The 11,581-nt window shown below is 46.0% G+C and overlaps 1 protein-coding gene across 2 annotated transcripts in view; it reads left to right on the top strand.

Annotated features, from left to right (window-relative positions):
• The window catches only part of Tmem182 (transmembrane protein 182), a 42,383-nt gene that overhangs the window by 457 nt on the left and 30,345 nt on the right, over positions 1 to 11,581 (top strand). For both annotated transcript variants that reach the window (XM_023565836.2, XM_003471601.3), the window contains exons 2-3: positions 156 to 255; positions 1,790 to 1,888. In XM_023565836.2, coding sequence (XP_023421604.1) covers positions 156 to 255; positions 1,790 to 1,888 — 199 coding nt within the window. The remainder of the gene's footprint in view (positions 1 to 155; positions 256 to 1,789; positions 1,889 to 11,581) is intronic.

Genomic DNA, 11,581 nt, shown 5'->3' with positions numbered 1-11,581 from the left:
GGCAATGGGGTGCCTGGTTATCCACAGAAGAGATATGTGGGAAGCTACTGATCATTATTTGAGATAAGGTACATTCATAAAAATGTCCTGTTTGCAGTAATTTTGATACTGTTTCTTGGATTGACAGCAAGTTCCTTTGTTTGTGCTCTGTGCAGATAGCAAATATCACCTTCTACCATGAAGGATTCTTCTGGAGATGCTGGTTTAGCGGGGTCATGGAGGAAAATGATTCCAGTACCTACAAGTTCTGGTATAGTAAGTACCACTTGGCTTTATCCCCTGTCTGTAAGCTTCTGGGGCACATCGTGTGCCACAGGGTTGGATTCTCGCATACAAAATCTCAACACAATGTCTTCAAAGGTCAAGAAGACTTTCCTTTTCAGGGGAAATGTCTTGTAAGAGTCATGACCTTTCACCATCAAGCAGGAATCAAACTGAAACATTCACCGTCACTCTGCTCATATTTAAAGTGTACTCATCCCAACAAACAAACAGACATAAGTTCTAGTGGTCTTTCAAGTGTCTCTTAAAGCTATGTTGCAAGTAATTATTTTTGGCTACAAAAGTCTTGCGATCTCAAATGTAAGAATCCAGAAATAGAGGTATTATTTTATATTCATAGCTTCAAAGTTTAAAAAAAAATCTGTTTTTTTTAAATAATGAAACTTAATTACTATCAGAAGCAGATGAAAGCTTTTTATTTGGGCTTTGCCCAACTTTGTAGGCAATATCAAAAACTGCTTTGCTTTTGATGAATATGGCTTTGAATTGAAACTTTAAAGTTCCCCTTTGAAATGGAATAAATTTTTAAGACTGCTGCATTCTTTCAACTGTACGTTTTATATTAATCATTGAAAATCAATTCATTGACAATATCCAGCATTTATTTTATTGTCTCCACCAATGAAAGAACCGTTAGCCAAAAGCTTATTGAGGGTTTCGCAAATATTCCTGTGAAACATAGAAGTATGTATTTACACCACAGTCAAGATTGTGGAATATGTCATAAGAATACGAGGGCCCTAAAAACTGATGCAAGCTGATGACAAACTGTCGCACCTAAAAGGGACCAAGGGATGTTACAGAGGCATTCTGAGGGGCACACCTGGTGGCCTGACCGCCTTACAGTGCTCTTTGTCCTGGACTATAAGCAAGCAACTTGCCAAAGGGAGTCATTTAGACTGGCAAAATAGAGCACGTCAGATTGGGTAAGAGGAAGGTTTTCCCTAAACACTTAGGGAAAGAGAAAACTCTTCTCTCTGCTATAAAGTGCATGTCATGAAGTGAAGTTTTGCAACAACATGGAAGTTCTTGTGTTCTTCCTTCAAATGCTAAAAATGCACTCAAATCATTAACTTGGGTGGTCTATCATTTATTTCGCTTCCCTAAAAATGGAATGGATTGAGAAGAAATTTCCTTTCAATGGAACTATTAATGTGAAACCCAAGTTTATTGGATTTTTAAAACATTATTTTAAAATACGCACTGTACTGGAGACTATATGAGCATAAATGAATAGTACCTTCAATTCTAAGGCAAAACTCAGAGCATTTGTGTTTATTCCACCAAGTTAACACTGGTAACTGGATCTTCTAGATCAATACGCCCTCCAGCTCCCCTGAGTTTCTTGATAGCAGTGTTTTTCCCTCACAGCAACTCCCTGAGTCTGCCAATGGAACTGGTAATCTTACTTTGTGTGTGTGCCAGGCTCCCATGTTTCTGTCCTATTAGGGGTGAATCATTGCTGAGTCCTTTGGTGACAGGTCTCATTCTTCTGCTCTCTTTGCAGCCAATCAGCCACCGTTTAAGAACTGCACCCATGCCTACCTGTCCCCGTACCCCTTCACGTGGGGCCAGCACAACTCCACTGCCTATGACTCTGCAGTCAGTAAGTAACCCTGAAGCCCTCGAGACAGTGTGCACCTTCCAGGAGGCCACAGCGAAACTTCTGCGAGCAACAGAAAAATATTCTAACTTTTATAATTCTGATCATTTCTCTGGTATTAATCTGTTAGTTGTAAAAGATACTATTTTTAATATGCCATTTATAATTTAAAAAGGATGCAACTTTGATCTAAATGTAGAGCTAAGCATGGGCAATTTAACAAATTAATGAGCCCTGTTTTGAAATTTAAAAAAGGGATGGGGATATATCTCAATGCAAAGGTCCTGGGTTCTAATATGTATTTATATCTCCATGGCATTGAACACATATGTATATTAATGCTCTGAATATGCTTGAATTAGGCAAAATTCTTCAGAGGAAAAGAACCAGTGGAATCTGCAAGTAGCTGGATTGTTCCCATGACCCCCTGCTGTACCAATATTCTTGGATGCTCAAGCCTCTTGTATAAAATGATGTAGAATTTGCACACAAGCTAACTACATCCGCCTGTGTACAATAAATCATCTTGAGATCACTTATAGTACCTAATGAAAGGGAAACACTATATAAATTGCTATTATGCTATGTCTTTTAGGGAATAATGATTCTAAAAACATTTGCATATGTTCATTACAAACCCAGTTTTTTTGTGAATATCTTCAGTCAAGGGGTGGTTGAATCCAGGATTGTAAAATCAGTGGATATGGATTGTCAGATACAGATATGGACATAGACACAGTTATGAATATAAAAACACACATGGATAGAGACATGGGCAATGTAGAGAGGGAACGTTATCTATACATCTGTCTGTCTGTCTATCTACCCATCTATCTACCTCTCTGCCCATTCATCCACCCTATCATTGATTTTAAAGACTTGGCTCACGCGTGTGTGTGCCCTGGCACCTCTGAGATCTGTTGAGCAAGCTGGCAGCCTGGAGATTCAGATAAGCAGTGATGCTGCAATCTTGAGACTGAAAACTGGAAACTCCAGTGGAATTTTTATGTTGCAATCTGGTGGCTGAATTTCTTCTCCCTCAGGAAGCCCGCCTTTGCTCTTTAAGACCTTAAACTAATTGGCTGATGCTCCCCTGTGTTATGGAGAGTAACCTGCTTTTTTTAAAGGCAGATACTAATCCAACTGCAGATACTAATCAAACCTAAAAAAAACAAACTTTCATGGCAGCGTGTGTGTAGCCTGTGTCTGGTCCACCCCCATGCACCATCGTCTGAGTCTAAAAATGACAATAACCATCCTGGACCTAACAAGTCTTTATGTATGTAATTTCTCCACTTTCCCATCTTTCTGTCAAACACATTTATGTACACTGGTACTTCTGTTGTGGGTCTGTCAGAGATTGTAGCATTTGTTCCTATGGCAGTAGCAGGGCATTCATGGAGTGAGTGTGGGTGTGCACAGGACACCAGTGGAGGATCTACAGCTAAGCTCATCCCCAGGGAGCCTGAGGACTGCAGGACTGTGGCCCCAGTGAGAGAGCCGGAGTGCTGTGGTGTTGGCTTCACACGCACTTCCTCGTATTCCTGTACTGCATTGCGTAGGAGGTGGCCAGGGTCTCTTCTTGGAGACAGCAGAAAGACATGGGCAGCACAGGAAAGTGCAGCGCAAAAGGGCTCTGCATTTACAGGCAAATTACAAAGAAGGTACCTGCTCACCGGTGTTCTTATTTTACAAAGTGAACCCTGAAGTAATTGGGGTTTGGCTTTCCAGAACGCTGGCTATTTGCATTCCCATTAGTATTGTTATTCATATGTTGCGGGCCTTTGGCGAGAGAGGTATTATAGGGACCTCCTATTTGTAAAGGCTTCTGCATATCTGAAAAGTCTGCACCTCAAAGAGATAGTGGGGAACTAGAAAAACAAGGTGACATAATCTATGCATAATAATTCTGATGGCGATGGATAGTGAATACATGTCAGAAAAATTACACTGCAATTACACTTGGAATTATTATGTAGCACTGCATATAATTAGTGTGTCATTTTTTGGCTCTAGTGACAAAACCATTTCCAAGTTTTTTTTTTAAATCATCAAATTCTTCTTTGGCACACGTATCATAACTCCTTACTCACTTTAGGAAACTTTACCAAACTCTTTTGAGTGCAAACGACTGAGATGTGGAAAGATGTGTCTGACAGCAGAAGTAATCATGTATTTCCCTATCCTCTTCTCATTGCCCAAGGACAACGATGCTTGTGCAACTTGTGTTTTTCCCTGTATCCTGTATACAAGAGAAGGGCATGGGTGTCATCAGAAGTCTCCCACCTGGCTTTTCTCTATGTGTTTTCTTCCTAGTCAAAGACAGCACCAGGCCCTAGGGCTACTCTATGGCTTTACATAGTTTCATAATTAGCAGGTATTAAACACAAGTTATTCTCGATAAACTGAATGGATTGTTTATAAAATCTGATGCCTAATGGGTCTGTTCATAGAATGATTTTGTATTCTCCTGAGTTTCGATAATGTCCGTTAGTCAATAATGAATTCATTGAAAACAATAAATTAGCATATTACGTGTTAGAGAGACTCAGAAGACAAGATTGAGACCCTAGGAAACCACAGGCTCTGTCCTAGCACAGCTAACTCCTGGCAGGACTCACGTAAAGGCCAAGTCCCTGGTTTGTGTTTTTAATAATCCCGGAAACTACAAGAATGGAAAGGATAGTGTAATGCTTTCTGATAAGAAGCAAGAGCCTTCTGTTTGTATCTCAGCAAATGACCAAATTAAATGTTTACAGGCTTGTCTATGTGTCTGTCTGAACAGGGTCTGTGTATAGAGTCAGGTCAAATTCAGTCTTCCCTCCCTGCTTCCCTTTCTCCATTTCTCTCTCTCTCTCTTTCTTTCTTTCTTTCTTTCTTTCTTTCTTTCTTTCTTTCTTTCTTTCTCTTTTTCTTTTCTTTCTTTCTTTCTTTCTTTCTTTCTTTCTTTCTTTCTTTTTCTGTCTCTCTCCTTCTTCTCCCTCTCTCCCCCTCTTTCTTTCTTTCTCTCTCTCCCTCTCTCCTTTCCTTCCTTTCTTCAATTTATTTTTGGCTCTTAAAACACATTCTAGAATTCAGTTATTCTCAAATCCAATTACTTGAATGATTATCCAAGCCTATGGAGGTGACTGGATTCCTGGAATTGTGTGCATATTACCAATTCCCATACGTTTTGAGAGAGGCATTATAAGAAAGAACCTGGACTAGGCCAGGTTCTTTCTTATAAAAACATCTTTTCATCTGATCATGCATGTACCAGGCTTTATTTCTTTATGTGTGCCAGTGAGATATACTGGACTTTCTTCTTACTTTCTGACAGTGCTGGGAATTCAACCCAAATATGCATTCTACAGATTCAGTATTTATCTCTGACCCTAGGACTTCTGCGTATGCCACAACCTGTCCCAAATTCTGCGCCCTTCTTCAGGTACCTCCCTTCCTTTTTCTAATAAAGTAGGCTTATCCTTCCTGCTACTCCCAACTTCAGGACCCAGAGGAAGGCTCCTGGCTGGTGTCCTAAGCTGCCAGCACCTGCACTAGGCCAGGTTCTCTTTTATAAAGACACCCTTTAATGTGACCATGCATACACCAGGCTTTAATTATTTACTTGTACCATCAGTTTGTTACTGGGTTCCTTTCTAAGCTCCTCGAGGGTGGGGGTCTTGTGTACATGCCTTCTACTTGCTTTCGGACCATATAGACATAGCACCCAGTGCAGCTGGTATTTGAGGAGACTGCTGGCTCGCACCGCTGTTCTGTGAATACAGACCCTTAGGTTTCTGTTGATGGGCGGTGGGATTTCTTCACTGTTTTATAAAAGGACTCAGATTGCCTGTAAATGTTTTAGCGAGTTTTTTTTTTTTGTTTTTTGTTTTGTTTTTTTTTTTTTTTTTTTTGTAATTTGCAGTCGTTAACTCTTTTGTTTCCATCCAATTGTTGTCCTGCGCCTGTACAGCTAGCGTATATGCATTCAGTGTGCTTTGCTGGTCTTTCTTTCTTCACTCTTGTGAAAAGTATAAGTGGGAGTTGATGCCTGAGACAGCAGGTATACAGCCGGGCTGGATGGTGGTCAGCAAGGCCCTGGGCTGCAGGCAGCAGGAAATGCACAGAATTCAAAACAAGGGCGAGTGTCCCCCCCCCGCCCCCCCCGCCCCCCCGCAGGGGCAGGAGCAGCTGCCATTTGCTGCTGTTGGGGACCAGGATCTTCCAGCCCCTCTTTCTCCTCTGCTCATGCTTCCCCATCTTTAGCCACGTGCCTGCACCAATGCTGTGTTCCGAGAAGGGCGCTTTGGCCTTTGCTCCTGTAGAAAGGGAGAGAAGGAGGAAGGCTGGGGAGGGGGCTGGGAAGCAACTGGAAGACACTGCTGGGGGACGTCACATCCCACCTGCTGGTCATCAGCAGTTGAGCATGGTGTGAGAACAGAAAGTTGGGAAGGGAACAAGGGTCAGAACTGGTATTTGAAGATTTAAATTATAGCATGTAACAAGGCCCACCAAGGACAGGTAGCATCCAGGGTGATAAAGAATCCCCTTGTGAACCAGATGAGATTTACACACATGCACTAGAAAGTCATGTGGAGACTGACCCCAGGCAAGGAGTAGCATTTCACCATTTTCCTTTCCAATACTTACAACATGCAGAGTTGTGTCTTATAAATACCAATACGCTTATTTTTCTGTCTTTATGTTAGCATACAGTTCCCCAAGTTTTTACCTAAAACTTTTCAGGTTTTAAAGAGCAGCTGCTACCTCCAGATTACAAATAATTCCAGGCATGCAACACTTGTCCTAATTTTCTCAGCTTCCCAGATCACCTTTCTGGGAAGTGTGAATGGTGGAATGAAAGATAAGAATTGTCAGTGTTGTACCCACCACTTGCCTACTGCTACTAATTCTTCGGACCAGTAAAAGAATTTTCAATTCAGCCAATCTGGTGAGGGGGACAGAAACACAAGTGTCAAGAGGACAAGGCATGTTTTGTCCGGGAGGCTGGATCTCCCTGATGTCAGGACAGAGAGGTTTGAGGGGTGTATGAAACACCTCAGCAGGCAGCTGGATGTGCAAGCTGGTTGCCCCAAGATCCATGGGTTAGCTCAGGCAATGCTGAAGAGAAACTGCAGAGCTGGATTTTAATATCAGATGTGCGCCTTCTGTAAAAGGAAATCACAGGAAAGAATTTGGGTAAACATCAGTTACGCCGGGGGTGAAGAGGGGCAGGACCAGGCAAAGGCAGCCTGAGACTGAGGAGGGTGAGGCCCTGAGGAAGGGGAGGAGCAGAAGAGAGGTGCTGAGAAGGAAGCCTGGGCCCCCCCAAAGAGTGCAGAGATGAGCAGAGGGAGCAGAGGGAAATGTAAATCCTGGCCCTAGGTGGATCCTGCTTTGGTGAAGCTGAGGTTCTGTGGACCTGGTGGCTGCCTCCCACCCAGGGAGCCACACCTGCACCCAGGCAGACTGGGCTTTCCAGCACTAACTTCTGCCCCGAATTCCACCCACTTGGAGGCTCTGACCAGAGACCCTGGAGCTTCTGCCCTGTGGCTGGATCCAGCCAGGTCCACCAAGGAATAGCGACCAAGTCTGCCAGGTCTCTAAATAGCATGCCAGGGCTCTTTTTCGGACCATGACTTTTCTCCCCCCACCCAGGGACTCATCCATTTTCCAGCACATTTTTTCACTGGATGCAGCTCCAGAGAGCCCAGCCCACCCCAGGCTTCCTTTTCCTTCCATTTCCCAAGAAGAGAAATGCCAAGCTGAAAGGGACGGGCTGCAGAATGCTGGGAATTCGAGACCTTGCTGGGTACAGAAAGCCTGGCCTTTGCAGCTGGCCAGTGCTCACTGGGAATGGGCAGCTAGCAGAGAACCAGGTTCCTGAGGGTAGCCCTGACAGCAAGCAAATACTTGTTGACTATACAGGGTGAGGTAAAATGCAACAGAGAAACATGAATGTCCTTGCAGTTGATCCCAGGAACAAACTGCCATTTGAGTCCACAGCCAATAGAAATGTAAATCCTGGCCCTACGTGGGACTCCTGGGAGTCTGCTCTGAGCTGCCAGTGCTCCAGAACAAAGTGTTGGTTAAAAATGGTAAATTTTGGAGGGTACAGCTTTGTGTTCTCTGTTCCCGGGTTTCTGGCATTGGGGGCCAGGGTATGGAACATGGTTTCAAGAGGGGATGGCATTCTGGACCCAAGAACTTGCTGCTCCTAGGAGACAAGTCAGTCCCACCTATGTGCAATGGAGATCACCTCTCATGATAGGGGTCTCCCAGGGCTAAAAAGCAGGGTTTCTGCACTTCCATGCTTTCCACAATGCAGGCAAAGGAACTCTGCTGCTGGCACTGTCCTGCCCTCTGCGGGGTGTGTGAAGCCATTCTGACTGCCACCCCGATGGAAAGCCAGTAGCAGCTCCTCCTTGGTTACCACAGTAGCAGCTCCTCCTTGGTGACCGGACATTGAGCATATCCAGGGAGCTTGGAGAGTGGCACACAATCTGCTCTCTGGAGAGAACTCTGGGCCTTTAGATGATGCCCGTTCCCTGCTTTCTGACCAGGGCCCACCCGGGTGCCGTGTGGGATTATGGTCACCCCTCAGTAGACAGGAGGATGGCTTCCAAGTCCTTATGTGAAACGGTCCCATGCTTGCATGGAACCTGTGCACATCCTCCTTGAATTTTAAGTCATCTCTAGATGTTCTGTATGGGGAGTAGGAAGCAGAAGGAAAGAAAAGCCTATGCATGCCTAATACAGATGCACTCTCCTCCTGAATGTTTTCGAGCTGCACTTGGTCACCTGAGTCCTCAGATATTGGGACCCAAGGTCGACACACCACATGTTTGGTTTCCTCCTGCTTCTCTTGTGCGCATCATCCGGACCTAAGGGGACCCGAGAGGTGGCTCAGGCTCCTTTATCTTTACACACCACTGCTCCCACCCCAAGCTTGGCAGCTCCCCGTAGGGGAAGTGTGAATTAGAGTAACTGGAGGGTATCACCGAGTGTCCATTGTAGGCCAAGTACTGATCAGGTGGCACAGGCTCACCCCTAGTTCTCCCCGGCATTGTAGTGTAGTGGGGAGGTAAAGCAAACAAAGGAAGGCCGGAAGGCCGCAGAGCACTTGGAGGGAAGTGCACTGTCGGGCTATGTGTGTGGGGGGCGATCTCCGAACTGAGTGGGGCTGGCTGGGAGAGGTTGTGGAGCAGCCTGGGGTTGGCGCGGGCTCCGTCAGGTAGTCAGGTACAGAGCTGCCTTGGCAGGGTCCCTGATACATACCTCTCTTGGGAGGTAGAAGCACAGCAGAGAGAGGCTTAGGGACGGGCTCACAGCCAGGGTCTCCTGGGAGCAGTGAGTCCAGCATCTGATTGGCAAAATAAAAATGTAAACCATGGGGTGGGGTGGGGGTGTTCCTCAGCTCAGAGGTCCTGGGCTCAGTCCATGGAACCATGTGTGTCGTGGTACCATGAGTTCTTGGGTGGGTTCCTTGATTTTCACCACGATCTGCTTTGTGAAAGGGTTAAGAGCAGTGACCATGAAGAGATGACAATACTCCCACTTAGCAAAGGGGCTCCCCGCTCCTGGTATGCAGCAGATGGCAGTGATTCCTAAGATGCAGGCACAGCAAACCCTCATCAGGAGCACACAGGTCCTGGTTTCTCTGGAGAGGTCCAAGATGCCTGAAGGAGGAGCTGCATAGGTCTTTCCAGCACCGAGTCAGGGGTCCCTGTGTGCAGGTGCCTCTGAAATAAGATGAGACCATTGTGGAGCCATTGTGGGAAGAAATGGGTTGGTCCAAGGACGGAGACCCAGCACAGTGTGTGACGAGAGGCCAAAGAAAGGGAAGCAGATGGGACGAGAGGACAGAGGGTAGGTGGCTTTGGGGGCAGCTCTGGAAACCGTGTGGGGAAGGTCTCCTCCCACAGGAGGCTGTGGTGCCAGGCGGGGAGACCTGGCTGGAGGCAGCAGGCAGTGCAGAGGGTGCAGAAAGACAGCCGGACGCTCTGCCTCCTGGATTTCTTCCTCCTCCTCCCCCTCCCCTCCTCTCCTCCTCCTCCTTCTCTTATTCCTCTTATTTTTACTCAGTGAAAATCTCCTTTTCTTTTTTCAACTTTTACATTTTTACCAGCGCTTGTTTCTGGTATATGGTGGTTGCGGGCCTCATGGAGTTGGGCCATAGACAGCACCTCCCAGTTCTTCTTCCCTCCCTTCCCTTCCCCTCCCCTCCCCTCCCCTCCCCTCCCCTCCCCTCCCCTCCCCTCCCCTCCCCTCCCCTCCCTTCCTTCTGTTCTTGGTCCCCTTTCCACGGGAGAAATCTCTCTCTCCATGTTTCCTATTGCTCACCTTTTACTTTGCCCCTCATGTATACTTTGGGTGTGTCACATATGAGGAACCATGCGCTGTTTAAACAGCATATGACTCATTTTGCCTGGCTCGATTTGCATTTCCTGTGATTCATACAAGACAATATCAGCCCTGTGTGACTTCCAGGCCAAGGTGCGGGCTCCATCTGCTGAAATTATCAACAGTCAGAGACATAAATACCCCCAGGCAGTGTCGGTGTTCCTTACAAGCTACGCATTCATGCTCCTCTGCCTTCTATCTGCTTATTAAAACCTACAAACATACTGATAATTTATGAAAAGGGAAAAGTGTTGTTATTTTACAAAACTGGCTCATACCATCATAAAATGGCTTCATTTCCAAGAATGGGCTTTATCAGGGAATCAAATAACCAACGCTGGTGAGGCTGCAGGGGAAGGGAGCGGTCTACAGTGCTGGTGGGAAGGTAAAGTAGCACAGGCACTGCGGAAACCAGAATGGAAGGGCCTCAGAAAGCAAAAGGTAGACATTCCACGTGGCTCAGCTCCTTCTAGGTGTCTTTCCAAGAGAGTTAAAGCCGTCACATGACAGTGATCCATGCACCCCATGTTTGTAACAGCACCATCTGTGATGGCTGAATCTTGGAAGTGGTCTGTGTGCCCATTAACAGATGAATGGACAAAGGGAAAGTGGTAGTTACACACTGTGGAGCGCTACTCTGCCAGAAAGAAGGATCCATGTGAAGCATTCATAGGAAAACGGGTGCAATTTGAGATCATACATTAAGTGAAATAAATCAGACTTGCGCGCTTTGACGTCACATGGTTCTCCTTCTATGAGAAGCCTCAAGTATCAAGAAAGTAGGTGATAGGAAGTAGGGAGCAAGCTTTTTCAGATGGAGAGGATGGAGAGATGGCCCAGGGAGAAAGAGGAGAGGGAAGGGAGGAAAGAAGGAATCACGTGCGGTATGTGCACAGACCAACCCCAGCAGAGTGCGATCTTTATGTCCCGCAAGCACGCACTAATCAAAGTCCCCCGATGGCTTTCTGGGATGGTGGGTGGAGCCCTAGCCTAGGCCAGCCTTCTGCGGGGTGCAGTCTTTTGTGGGTGAACCCTGATGCTCAAACACGAGGTGGGTTTACTGTGGCCCTGAGAGCCTAGCAAGCTGGAAGAGACGTAGGTCTCCGGTCCCTGGATCACTCTGAGCAAGCAGCTGCCTCCTCCTGCTCACCCTGTGTCACCCTCTTGGAGCCCTGTAACCAGCACTGTGCTGTGTGTTCCTCACAAACAGTAAATACTTCAGAGTGAAATCTCCTGGTGAACTAGGGAAGATTTAGTGAGGCGTAGGACTTACTTTTTAGTTTTGGCGGAAGGAGGCCAAAACAGTTATTC

This window comes from Cavia porcellus, unplaced genomic scaffold, assembly GCF_034190915.1.
Source record: "Cavia porcellus strain 051 isolate PalLab524CR breed Dunkin Hartley unplaced genomic scaffold, mCavPor4.1 scaffold_18, whole genome shotgun sequence".
In the NCBI taxonomy this organism is placed as follows: Eukaryota; Metazoa; Chordata; class Mammalia; order Rodentia; family Caviidae; genus Cavia; species Cavia porcellus.
This window is presented reverse-complemented; position numbering and strand designations above follow the sequence as displayed.